The sequence below is a fragment of the Neopelma chrysocephalum genome, unplaced genomic scaffold (assembly GCF_003984885.1).
Source record: "Neopelma chrysocephalum unplaced genomic scaffold, ASM398488v2 Primary Assembly neopelma1_201, whole genome shotgun sequence".
Classification (NCBI taxonomy): domain Eukaryota; kingdom Metazoa; phylum Chordata; class Aves; order Passeriformes; family Pipridae; genus Neopelma; species Neopelma chrysocephalum.
Genome location: NW_020897863.1, coordinates 251,550 through 264,571, shown reverse-complemented (window position 1 = coordinate 264,571; position 13,022 = coordinate 251,550). Strand labels below are relative to the sequence as shown.

Genomic DNA, 13,022 nt, shown 5'->3' with positions numbered 1-13,022 from the left:
GATCCCCAGCGTGTCCCTCTCCAGCACTGCCACCAGGGTGTCTGCAAGGCACACACACAGGGACCCTGGTCACCCCGGGAGCAGCCAAGGGGACGCAGGAGCGACCCAGCAAACAGCATCTCCCAAAAGTGCTGCCTGCAGCCTCCGAGGGGGATTCATCTGCATATTCCATCAGCAGGGAACTCGCTGGAGCAGCAAACAGAGCCCGTTTAATTGGCACGTTAACGCAAGTGCAGGAGGATGAATTGCAACTTACTTGGATGAAACAAGCAGCCTGAGAGCCAGAAAGGTGACCCGTGCCTTACCTCCACAGCCCGTCTCATTAGAGCAAGGTTAAAGTCTGAATTTTAATGTTCATTAACTGTGCCCAGCAAGTTTGGAAACTGCAGAGGATAATTAAAACAGCCAGTTCTCAGTTCCAAAAACACAACACCTTTTTAACTCCAAAACCTGACAAAGACTTGGGGAACGAAGCCAACTGCACAAAAAAAGGCAAGTTACGCCCACCCAAAACCTGCCAACATCAACACAGGAAATGGGCTTTGTGTCATGCCCAGAAAACTCGAGTTGCACCAAAGTAAGCAGATTCCAGGGTATTTCTGCAGGCAAGCCAGCAAGCTCTTTGGCACATGCCCTGTCTCCAGCCACTTCATGCCAGCGACTGTTCAACAGATTGCTCCAGAACAGCAGAGCCCCAGAGTGCCAAGAATCAACCTGTGACAACTCTGGAGACGAGCTGGTTATGAAAGCAGGGCGGGGAGGGGGGGAGCAGAGCTTACCCAGGTCGATGTCTGTGAACCCCTCTGCATTGATGGCGTCTGAGGTGTTCTTGTCGATGTTCTCCAGGCACAGGCTGGCCAGCTGGGGCTCATCGAACAGCCGGGCCTGCTCGGGGGACCAACACAAACAGCATTGTAAAGTTTGCATCAGCACCCCCTTCCCCTGCCAGAGCCCATCTCCAGCAGCAATCCTACGCCTGACTGCACCAGGAATCCACTGGGCCTTTCACAAGCAGTTAAGCATGACAAGGCAAACCCCAGAAAATTCTGCTGTTTGGCAGCAGCTCTGGCTCAGCTGTGCATGTCTTCAGGCACGTCTTTGTTCCAGCACTGCATCAGTGCAGGCACCAACTGTGCTTTCCGGCACCATACTGACCATGTCAGCTGAGCAGGGGCAACTTTTACATCATTTTTATAGCTAGAAGAAAGCTCTGCCCGGTGACTCCAGGCCTGCTCACTCTAGGAATATGCAGAGACAGCTTATTCTGTAAGAACTGCCACACTGATCTCCTGTGTTAGCAAAAACAGTGTCTGTGTCCCAGGCAGACCTGCAGCCCTGGGGGGGACACAGCCTGCTTAGTGCATTTCCATGTTTTGCACAGAAACAGCCACTCTAATCCAGTTATCTTAAAGGATTCTCCCCAAAATAGGCTACTATTCCAAGCAAAGCCTGCACACAGCTCGGAGAGTTGCTCAGAATTTCTCTGCCCAGCTTAAGTGCTGCCACTCCAGATCACCCTGCACTGCCATGTGTTACCAAGCCCCTGCCCAGCACAAGCAGAAAATGAGCTGGAACACCCAAAAATCACTGAATGACCTCTTACTTCCAGTGCTTTGGTTTTGCTATTTAGGAAAGAACTGCCCTGACATCACACCTAACAAGAATACACTGGGACTTGAACTCACTGCCACAGACAAGGGTTAAAACTCGTGTTTTGGGCTGGGAATTGCACCACTCAGAAGGCACCTTTGAGCAGCTTCTGCTGGACCCTTGCTCGTGGGCTGCAGAGCTCAGCAAGGCCAAGCTCTGATGCCAAGACCTCAAGTGCAGAGAGCTGAAAAAACTGTATTTTCTCAGGGCCCAGGGAGGGTTCAGCAGTCGTCACCTGCTCCTGGGGCTGGAGCTCTGCCAGTGCCTTCCACTCCTGGCACCAAGAGCTGTGACTGACTCAGACTTTACTACTGTAGTGGCTCTTCTGACACGTGAGCACTCCCACTACACCCACAGAGCTCTCCCCCACAGCAGCTCCAGGCAAGCTGTATTTCCTTGCTGATCAAAGTGACACTGGGATGAGGGGCTGGTCCACCACAGGGCACAGTCAATTAGAAAGGCTGTTTGCCACTGATGTTTCTGCCAGAGATCAGCAGTTGCTGGAGATGCTGTTGGTGACGCAGCTGCTGGACCAGCACACGGGGCAGTGACACTCAGAGGGGGTTTGGGGCTCTCTGATCTCAGGGCTGTGACCTTAAGGCTGCTGGGCAATGCCTTGTACAAGATCTATCTCAGGGCTGTAATTTACTGTGCAAGCTGTTGATTTGATGCAGTAAGAGCAGAAAACAGGCAGATTGTCACACTGAAGGTCCAGACCCAAGAGCACTGTGAGAACACATCCCTTCAGTGAGGTGTGTCCTGCAGCCAGTCATGGAGACACCAACACGTTTCCCAAAGCACATCAGCCTCAAACCTCTTAGAGACTTGATACAGAGCAGCAGTGAACATAAACTAGATGAGAGTCACCACTGATCATCAATCACAATGGATGAGTCACAAACAAAAGGAACCAGGAAAACCTTTCCCCATCTGGCATCTCAGCTGCCTCAGTGCCAGGCAGTATCTTGGTTTTGGCACCTGAAAAACAAGGGCACCTTCCTCTTTCGCCAAAGAAGGACCTTTGTGACCTGTAAGGAAGTCCTCATAAACCTAAATATTACCTTGCCAAAGCTGCAAACTTGGGTGCAGAGACTGAGCAAGCCACAAAAAAAATCCCCGTAGAAAGAACATCCCCAAAAGCTGACACCTCCAACCCTCACGAGGCAAAGGCTAGTGTGAGGGATCCCCCCAAAACTGCAGCCTCCAGGGAAGAGCTCCTCCCAGCTCTTGGCCAACAGCTCCTGATCTTTGAGATTGCAGCTGCTGAACCCAAAGAACGGGAGAGCTGCAGCCAAGGAGTTACAATTGTCCTACCACACATCAGATGGGAGGGCAGGTCTGGCTGCCACTGCCCAAGCAAGAGCCTTTAAGTCCTAAATGTTCCTCTGGGAAGTGCAGTGTGGATTTCCCCCATGTCCTGGAGCTGCCTCACCTGTTTATGGCAGGTGGAAAAGGGTCAAGTTAAAGAGGATGTGTGAGGAGGGACATGGTGTGTTGCAGCAGGAGCTGAATCCAAGCAGTGACAAGCGTCTACAACAGCAACATGACGTGGAACTACTTTAAGAACTTGATCCAAATATTTAAACTCAAAATAAAATCCCAGCCTAATCCCCAGCAAAGAGCTCAGCTGTGATTGCTTCAGGCTAACACTGCCTCAATATCTGCAAAACTGCTGGTGTAGCACTGCCACCAACATGGTGCCTACAGCCAGAGAGACATGGGGACTCCTGACAGAGGGGGGAATCCAGCAGACAGGAATGCTGGGCAAGTCAGGGCAACCCCTCAGAGCCAGACCACCTCAGTGTGCTGGTTCCCAGCTCAGGGCAGCTGGGAAAACAACTCTGCAAGGTTTGTTCCACATCAGACTCTGTGGCAGCTTTCCTGAGCTGGCTGATCAGGAATATCCCTCCAGGGTGAGTCCAGTCAGCCCATTCCAGAAAGGAAAGAAACCCGCACATAATGCCTGAGTTCCCTGTTCCTACAGCACCCAGGGCAGGGTGCAGTGCCACAGACACTGCCACACAGGGGACAGCACTGTGGGTGCCACCAGTATGCTGTCAGCTGTCAGCACAGAGGGAAAAGTGGGGCTGGGAAACGGGAAGGATTCTCATTTAATCACCCTGCACACAAAGCCTGATCTTCTCCAAAAGGAGCAAAGTTGTAAAGACTGTCCTCTAGTTTGCTGCTTCAAGAGTCCAATGGAGGATGGAGGAGCCCAACCCTCACAGAACAGATCAGACACAGGGGCAAGAGGATGTGCAGCTGGTCCCACAGAGAGCCAAGGACACTCCAGGCCTGTGCCTGCAGTGCAGGAGGGTGAGCAGGGACAGGCTGAGGAAGAGAGCACCTCGCTCCTCTCCGAGGAAAATCAACCAAAGCACTCATGAAAAAGTTGCTTTTTCTCCCACTTCAGGGGAAGTGCTGCACAGAAGTCCTCTCCAAGGAATGGCTGAGCAGCCACACACAGCACCGAGAGCACACCAGTCCCGAACCTGTAATACAGGGAAATCCTCTCATCCCACTTTCCTTCCTGGCAGATGAACTCTTTCCACCTTGTTAACTCCATGCCCAGTTCACACTCTGGAAGGAATCACCTGCCACAGCAAAACAAAGATCTGAAAGAGCAGCAAGATTTGCTGTATTTTATTGCTCCTTGCAAGAACCTGCTCATGAGCCCTGGACTCCCATGAGGAAGAATTCCAGCTGACCCAGAACTGCTCCATTTGGGATGATCAACTTCCTAACACTCGGAAAATTCCCGTTTTCCTGCTGTGCTGGGCCTCGCTCCAGGCAAAGGACCCCAGACTCACCTGTGTTAACAGCATGAAGGCGTTGTCTGCTCGGAGGTTTTTTTTCAGGAACTCCACACAATGGGCTTCCAGGGCTGGAACTGCGTATTTTTTAGCTGTGTAAAGTGTTGTCATAACAGTCTCTGGTCCAATCTGAACTTCGTCTGAGTAAAGAAATCTGAAACAGGCAAACAAACATCACTGTGGTGGACTGAGGCAACAGAGTAAAACCCCTGCAACTCACAAAAAGCATGTTTGTGCCTCTGCCTGTCACCCTGGCCCCATTCCCTGCACCAGGGAGAGGGAAGGGTTTCACATCCTTTCTGCTGACTCTGGTTTACCAAGGAGAAGCTTCTTTACCTTTTTTTTTTTTTGTAACAGACACTTTACAGTATAACTTTCAATAGCTGGGACACCCACTGGAGCACCTTGAACTGCCTTTCATCCAGTGAGCTCTGACCCTCCACTTACACCAGGCTAGAACAGTCTCTGGCCAAGTGCACCCCTTAAAATTCACAATTTTGGCTGTTCAATTAGGACAAAAATCCAACCCTCCCTTCAGAAGAGGAGCTCCATTTTACAGTACCAATTCAGAAGTGCTCAGAAGCACTCAAACATATCCACCCACTGCACACGAGGTGCTTCATCCACACCTCACTTTCTCCTCATCACTTTATGGATCAAACCGTTCCATTTCATTGCAGAGGTGTTAAGTACAGCTCACAGTGTGACCTCAGCATAAAGCAAGAGTTAATTGCAATGAAAAACAAGAGTTAATTGCAACGAAAAACAAGAGTTAATTGCAATGAAAAACAAGAGTTAATTGCAATGAGAAACAAAGGCTGCCACGCTGCAGCAAAGCACAGCCTTCCCTGCCAGGCCAAAACAAGGAAGTACATTCATACCCCATGGAAAAACAAAGGCAACCTGACTGTGCTCCCTCACACCTGAGCACACTGACCAGAGAGAGCAGGAACCAACAGGCTGAGCTCAGTGAAACCAGTGACACACTGGTGTTAGTCCTAATCAGAGAATCCCAGACTGGTTTGGGTTGGAAGGGACCTTAAAGCCCATCCAGTGCCACCCCCTGCCATGGGCAGGGACACCTTCCACCAGCCCAGGTTGCTCCAAGCCCTGTCCAACCTGGCCTTGGACACTTCCAGGGCTGGGGCAGCCACAGCTGCTCTGGGCAACCTGTGCCAGGGCCTCCCCACCCTCACAGCCAACAATTCCTTCCCAATATCCCATCTCTCCCTGCCCTCTGGCAGTGGGAAGCCATTCCCCCTGTCCTGCCACTCCAGGCCCTCGTCCAAAGTCCCTCTCCAGCTCTCCTGGAGCCCCTTTAGGCACTGGAAGGGCCTCAAAGGTCTCCCCAAAACCTTCCCTCTCCAGGCTGAGCAGCCCATGCACAGTTTTTGTTCACTGTTTTCCCTTTAACCAGTGGAGCATTTGCCAGTCAGGGTCTCAAAGGCACAAAGCACAGAGATGTAACAAAGTGTGTTCACTGTGCTTGGCATTCCTGTTCCATGGGATATTTGGGAAACTCCAGCCAGTTCTCCTCCTGCATTTCTCTGAAGGGGACACAGCAGCACATTGTGCTGCTCCTGGAGGGCTTTTCCAGCGGGATGCCAGGCAGGATTCCCATCTGCAGCAGTGGAACTCCTGCTCCTCCAGCCACAGAGGGCCAGGATGCCATTCAGGGAAGCATAAACAGCGGGATTCACAGGAAGGGAAGCACTCTCTCTGCTGAAAGCAGCTTTTGTGCTGCTCCAGAGCATTTGTCAATAGCAGCATCAGGTTCATCAATGTATTTTGCACACATCCCCTCCCAGCCCCATTTGCACTGAGCAATCCTTTTCATTCCAGGATTAAAGGAACACAGTGCATCTAAACCCAACTATTTATTTACTGCAATGACTGTGTGAGTATTTCTTTTTGCATCATGTTAGTATTTCTGCTTACAACAGTCCAAACAGTGTGTGCTAAGACAGGCCTAAACTGTGAGAAAGTGTACTATCAATTTAAAAGAACATTTAGATTATAATCCCAGACAACCAAAAGTGTTCTTATCTTTGGGTGACCTTGAAAACAATAATAATAAAAAGGGATCTCTTGCACAGTTACAGCAGACCCGTTAAAGGCCACTAACCCACCAACACCATCAGGATCTAGCACCCAGATGGGACCTTCTGCAGAACATCCAGGATGGGCACTGTGTCCCTGGATAAGCTCCTGATCCTACAGCATTAGATCATGCCTTGGACCAAGTCCAGAGACACGTGTAAGGATCAGCTGCCACTCCATATCAGTGTCTGGAGGGGCTGGTTTCACTCTGGGAAGGTTCACACCACATACTCACCCTCCTCCTGGAGTGCAGCACCCAAACCCCCCCTGGCACCTTTCAGCTCTGAAAAACTGACACTTAAAAAACTGACACTTTAAAACTGACACTTCCAATTCTAGATTTAAGCAATGCAAGGTGTCACTGGACCATGGGCACTGCTCCTGCAGCTGGACTGCAGGCTCAGAGGTGACCCCCACACCACTTCTGCTGAAACCCACCTAAACTCATCACTTTGGGGCTCTTCTGAAATCAGTTTAATCAAGTGCTGAAATCTCAGGGAAACAACGTGCCTTTTGCCTCTAATTCACTTGCTATTTGAGCCTCCCTAAGATTTAAAGATAGTTACTAACCCTGCCCTCCAGAGAGATGCACCTGCCTGACAGTCACACACCAATTAGAGGGATTCCCCACGTGCTGCTCTCTGCTTCAAAGGGAGCCAGAGGGGAGGGGGCTCGGGGCTCCCAATTATTTCTGGCCTTTCATTCCAGCCAAGATCAATTTTAAAACATTCTCAGATAGCACAGGAACGACCAAAGCACTGTCTGAAGGTAAAGCAAAAAGTGTGCCAGAGCTATATATAGTCACTGTTCCCAATGGGAAGCAAGCAGGGAACGTGTCAAGAGCACAGGGCTGGAAACCCCTGGAAGTAGGTTACAGAAATCCTATAGAACCAGGACAATGCCTTTCCAGCAGCCATTCAGGATTGCTGGTGGATGTTGTACAGCACCAGCCAAGCTTAAAGGAATTGGTGAATAGGATGTTCCAGCCCCTTCCTCCTCCCCCTTCCCCAGAAACACACACTGGAAATGTAAATTCCAATCCAGCTCTCCAAAAGAGGAATAAATCCCACACAAAGGGTGAAACCACATGGAATGGCTGACATTAATTTCATACTCCTGCTTACCTGTTAGAACTTGCTCATAACCTAAACAGGCTCCAAGTATTTGTAACTTACAGAGCTTTCAGAGGATCACTTTTCCTTTTCCCCTCTTCTCCCAAAGAATTTGATCCAAATTTGGTTTGGATCAAATCAAACCAATTAATGAACAATAATTTACGAGACAATGGCTGATATTTTATATATATATGTATATTTGTGCAGTAGCACAAAAATAGTAAAAGTCTAGTGACTTTTACCCAGAAAAGAGAGATTTAACACCAGAATTGACCCTTGAACAGATCAAAGGGGCATTTTATTCAGAAAATCAACCATCTCCACTCAACAAAATAGCTCCTTGCTTTCACTAGAAATGTTTTTTCCCACAGTGCTTCCCAGTTATCCTGTACTTTAGGAGCAGCTTACTTGAGCAGGGCTAGGAAGGCAGCAGGCTCCACGTCAGGCAGCTCAATCTCTGTGGAGGTTGTGGCCATGCCACCATTAAACATGGCATCGAAGACAGCACTGCCCACAGCCAGCACAAACCTGGGGAGGAAAGACAAAGGAACAAAAACCTGATGTTAAATCAGAGTTATTTAAAAAAAAAAAATCCCAGGCTTGCTGCTAATGCCCAAAGCCACCCTCAGGGAAAGCAAATCGTTCCTAGAGCTGAAGCAAAAGTGTTTTGCAAGAGCAGGGAGTGCCAGGCTGGCTGTTCCTCCACTGCAAAGCACCAAAGCTGCAAGGAACTCCTTTCTGAGCCCTGTCCCGGGACACAGCACAGCAAAAGGTCCCCAAAGGCCAGAGTTTGGGCACCATGGAACAGAATACACGTGGCTGCTTTGTTGCAGCAGGCTACAGACTGCCCCGAGGCTGAGAAGCTAAAAAAGAGCAAAGTTCACGAATTCAAGTTCTTCCAGAGCTCAAGTCGTGGTGCAATTCCCCACAGTCACCCACTGGAAAACTGTCACCAGACAATCTCCATCCTCCTTCCTCCTCCCCAGGGACACATCCCTGGTGACAGCAGGGCAAGCTCCCAACACATGACATTGCTCTGGCAGCAGTACTGGGAGCTGTGGGCCCAAGAGGAGCCTTCCCTGGCCATGCTGCTGCCTCCAGCCCTGCAAAACCTGCTCCAGAGGGCAGAGCAAACCCCCACCCTGGGGTGCACATCGACCCTCCCACACTGCTGGGAGTTCATGTGGTAGGTACTAGGGAGAGACACGTTATTGGCCCTGAAGAAACTGGAAGCAGGAACTTCCACAAACCAGGTTTGAGACCAAAAGCTGTATTCCAGCACTCCCATGAGAACAAGATGATTCCCTCCCTGTTAAACACCAGCTCCTGCTTTAGGAGGAAGCCCAGACCTGGGTTGCTGGGGGGCCTGTGTAAGTTTAAGCTGCTGTTCCTGCCCCAGGACTGAGAAAAGCCATTCTGAGAACCTTCCCTGCTTGAAAATGCAGAGGTGAGTTTTTACCAGAAAATTAATCTTACTCCCTGTGTCTGCAATCCCACAGCTCCCTGAAATCAAACCCAGCCCTGGCCACGAAGGTGTGGGGAAGCAGAAGGTGACTGCAACAACTTCTCCACCAACTAGGAAAAGGAAGGAGCTGGAACATTCCAGGCTCTTGCTGCAGCAGTTTGATGCCCACTTCCACAGAGCAGGATCAAGAACTGTGGGCAGAAATCCATACAGGACAGCAGGCACAAGGCAAAAACCTCCAGTACCCGTAGCCCAAGGAAAGTCCAACACTAAAGGGGAATTCCAGTCAGATTTAGTACGAAATGACCTTTGAAAAGCAGGAAATTTCCATTTAAACAACATTTTTCATTTTCTCGCTTTTCATTCCCTTGCAATCCAGAGGAGGCTTCCCATGGACACAATGGAGTGAAGCCCCATGGACGTGCCAGGCTTGTGTGCTGTGACAGAGTCTGGCTGCTGAGCTGGTTGTATTGTTCCTGTTGGGCTCAGGGAGCTGGGCACAAACCACAGCGGTTACAAAAAAGTACACACGCGTATTTCCGTCAAACAAGCCTCAAGAAAAACGTCAAGAACAAATAAAAACCTTCCTCACAATACCAGAACTGCCAGATGAAACAAAAATCCTTGTTCCTCCAAGAGCAGTGATGGTGGCGGGACAATCATGAGCTTTGTTTGCTACCCAAAATTAACATATATTAATGGAACTCTCCAATTTTCATCCTCACAGCCAGCACAGGATAGGTCCTCAATGAGCAAGAGCTTTCAAATCTATTTGAAAAGGGCATTCATTTAAAAAAACCTCTCAGATGTTTGCTTTCCTTTCACTCCGGGACAAATCAGTCGGATTTTGTAAACGGCTGAGCCCTGACGGGATCCCAGGAGGGGCCAGAGAAACACAGGGCTCCACATCTGAAGTTCTCTTAAAACATTAAGAGAGCACAACTAATATAAAAAAAATCCCTCTGTCTTCACAGTGTTTTCTTAGCCGTCCTAAAAGGAACATTTGGAGCTGCTCTAAAGACACTCCGGGAGAAGCAGGGATGCACAATCCAACAGCCTTCCCCAACCATGCAGGTCTGCAGGAGGAAGAGATGGGGTTTGCTTCAGATGGGAGAATTCAACAGAGGGTTATTTTAAAACACTCTGGTGGCCAAAACAAGGTGGGCTCCTGAAAGGATGCAGAGAAATCAGCAGAACACAGCAAAAGAAGCAAGAAAGCAACACCTGATCTCTCGTCATTCCCTCTGCACGTGGAACAGTCAAAGCAAACTGACTTTCAGCAGCAAGTCACAGGAACTCCCATGAGGTTAATAGTTGGCTCCACAAGGATCCAAGGCTGATCCAAAGAAGGATGGTTCCTACCCAAAATCTTCACTGCTTCATGTTCACCTTGGCACCTCCACCTGTCACCTGGTTTGATGTGCACACCCCCCGCTCCTGCTCCCTCTTCAGGCACTATGGTAACACCAACAACACAAGAAACCACTCAGGAACCACAACAACCCCACCACTGCTGTGCCACCTCCCTCCTCCATCCGCTCCTCTGCAAAGAAACCTTCAAATATGTGTTCCAGAGGAGCTGGCACAGGAACAGAGCTGGGTGGGACCATGGGTGAGGAGAGGTTAATGAATGATGATCATCTGCTGGCTGCAGAGGATGGGGAGCCCGGGGAAAGGAGCAGGAGGCAGGTTCAGAAGCCCCCAGGAACAGCCCTGCACAGGAGCTGAGCTGTGGGACACCTCAGCACACGATGCTGCAGGCACTGAGAGTTAATAAGGGTCCAAGAAAAGACAGGATGAGCTCAGAAGAGACTCCTGGAAACAGCAGCCAGAATCCTACTCAGGTTGTTCCCAAGCTGCAGATCTCCCAGGCTGGAGCACACACAGGGCTGCATCACCACACACTCGCCCCGCTCCCTTTCGGGCCCTGTTTTCCAGCCAATTAACAAGCTTCATTATGACACCCATGCAGCTCCTGGGGGACGAGCTTTAGACATTTCCAATCTCACTGATGTTGTGCTCAATGAAGCAGATCTGGAAGAAGATTAAAAAAAACTCTTCTCCCCTCCCTGCTGGGCCTAATCAATGTGCTGACCTTGGCCACGTCGGCACCGTGAGGGTTCCAGGCCTGGCCTTGACGTGGAAAAAAATTAAGGCCATTCCACCTTCTTCATGGCTGATTCAGCAGCGAGAGGGAACAAGCTCAAGGCTCAGAGATAGAGCCTGTCCCAGGGCAGGCAAGGAACCTCCACAGGGTCTGGAGCCTCCTGAAGATGGACAACATCTGATCTTCTCAGGGCTGCAGATGCTTGGACAGGAGAACACTCAGTTCAACCCAGCAGAGGCATTTACACCATTTATCTACAAGCTGAGTTTTCACACACAAAATGAAGGTTTGTTCATAGTTGCTCTGCGAGGTTTCTACTGCCTGTCTCTGCAGCTTGATATGAACTGCTGAGCCACAGGATCCCTGACTGGTTTGGGTTGGAAGGGACTTTAAAGCCCATCCAGTCCCCATTCCTGCCATGGGCAGGGACACCTTCCACTAGCCCAGGGTGCTCCTTTGATCCATCCTGGCCTTGGACACTTCCAGGGATCCAGGGGCAGCCACAGCTGCTCTGGGAGACCTGTGCCAGAGCCTCACCTCCCTCACAGGGAACAATTCCTTCCTGATTTCTAATCTAAATCTCCCCTTGTTCAGATTAAGGCCATTAACTGAATGTGCCAGGCTCGCTCAGAAACACACCTGAAGCTCCAGCTGGGTCAGAAACCTCCTCTCTGCACCACCACGCGTGGACAACATCACCCTGCTCAGCACACAGCACAGAAACACCTCAACCTGCACACACTGCACCCCTGCTCTGCTCCATCCCGGAGCAGCCTGGCCAGCAATCCCCTGCACCCCCAGCAATCCCCTCCACCCCCAGCAATCCCCTGCTCCTCCACCCCCAGCTCCCACAGGACTGGGCCCCTCGGATTCCTTGTGCTACCCAGCCTGCTTCCAAAGCCCTCCTGACACACTGTGCAGCTGGATGGGAGATGACAGGCAGGATGTTGCAGTCCTGCTCCTCAAGGCACCATGAGGGGCTGTCCAAGAACCCTGTCTAGGATCTGTTCCTCCTGCAGCCACACCTGGGACACAGCCCGGTCTGAAAACTGGCACAGGAAAACCAGACTGCAGAAACACTTCCCTGAGAGCTGGGTACTATTGTGCCAGGGGAAGTTTAGATTAGATATTAGGGAAAATTTCTTCAGAGAAAGGGTTGTGAAGCAATGGCACAGGCTGCCCAGGGAAGTGGTGGAGTCACCATTGCTGGGAGTGTCCAAAAAAAAACGTGTGGATGTGGCACGGGGGGATGTGGGTTAGTGTTGAACATGGTGCTGGGTTGACAGGTGGACTGGATGATCTTAAACATCTTTTCCAACCTTAACAACTCTGTGATTCCATGATTTTATGGTTTCAGACACCCAACACCAGCCCTGGTCACTGAAGCCAAACGGTGCCTCTCAAATCAAATCCACGGTTGCAACTCAACTCCAGCCCAAAGCACCTTCTGCTGTGGGGCTGCTGGGGGAGAGCTGAGCACAGAAGGGGTCTGGGTGGTTTTATTTTAAGCCCTCTTGTTTCTGAAATAACCACGGTACTTCACAAACCACCAGGATATCCCATCACACAGGTGAGTTTTCCTCAAATCCATAGAATCCTTAGGTGGGATGGCACGGCCTGACACACTCCATTCTACCTTTACCACCCAGAGCACCAGATGGATTTCAGAGCAATTAAGCAGCATCTCACTTTGGGGCCAATTTTTTTTATTATTATTATTATTATTATTTTAAAGCTTCATTTATTTTCCATTTATCTCTGGGCTGAACATC

General features: G+C 50.2%; 1 protein-coding gene across 1 annotated transcript in view; it reads right to left on the bottom strand.

The window, feature by feature from the left end:
• BTBD2 (BTB domain containing 2) overlaps window positions 1-8,228 on the bottom strand; it is an 18,175-nt gene extending 9,947 nt beyond the window's left edge. The window contains exons 1-3 of the mRNA XM_027703086.1: window positions 8,087-8,228; window positions 4,461-4,617; window positions 780-885 (exon numbers count right to left, since the gene is read on the bottom strand). Of these exons, the coding sequence (XP_027558887.1) occupies window positions 780-885; window positions 4,461-4,617; window positions 8,087-8,169 (346 nt within the window). The 5' untranslated portion in view covers window positions 8,170-8,228. The remainder of the gene's footprint in view (window positions 1-779; window positions 886-4,460; window positions 4,618-8,086) is intronic.
• Between the last annotated feature and the right edge of the window lie 4,794 nt (window positions 8,229-13,022).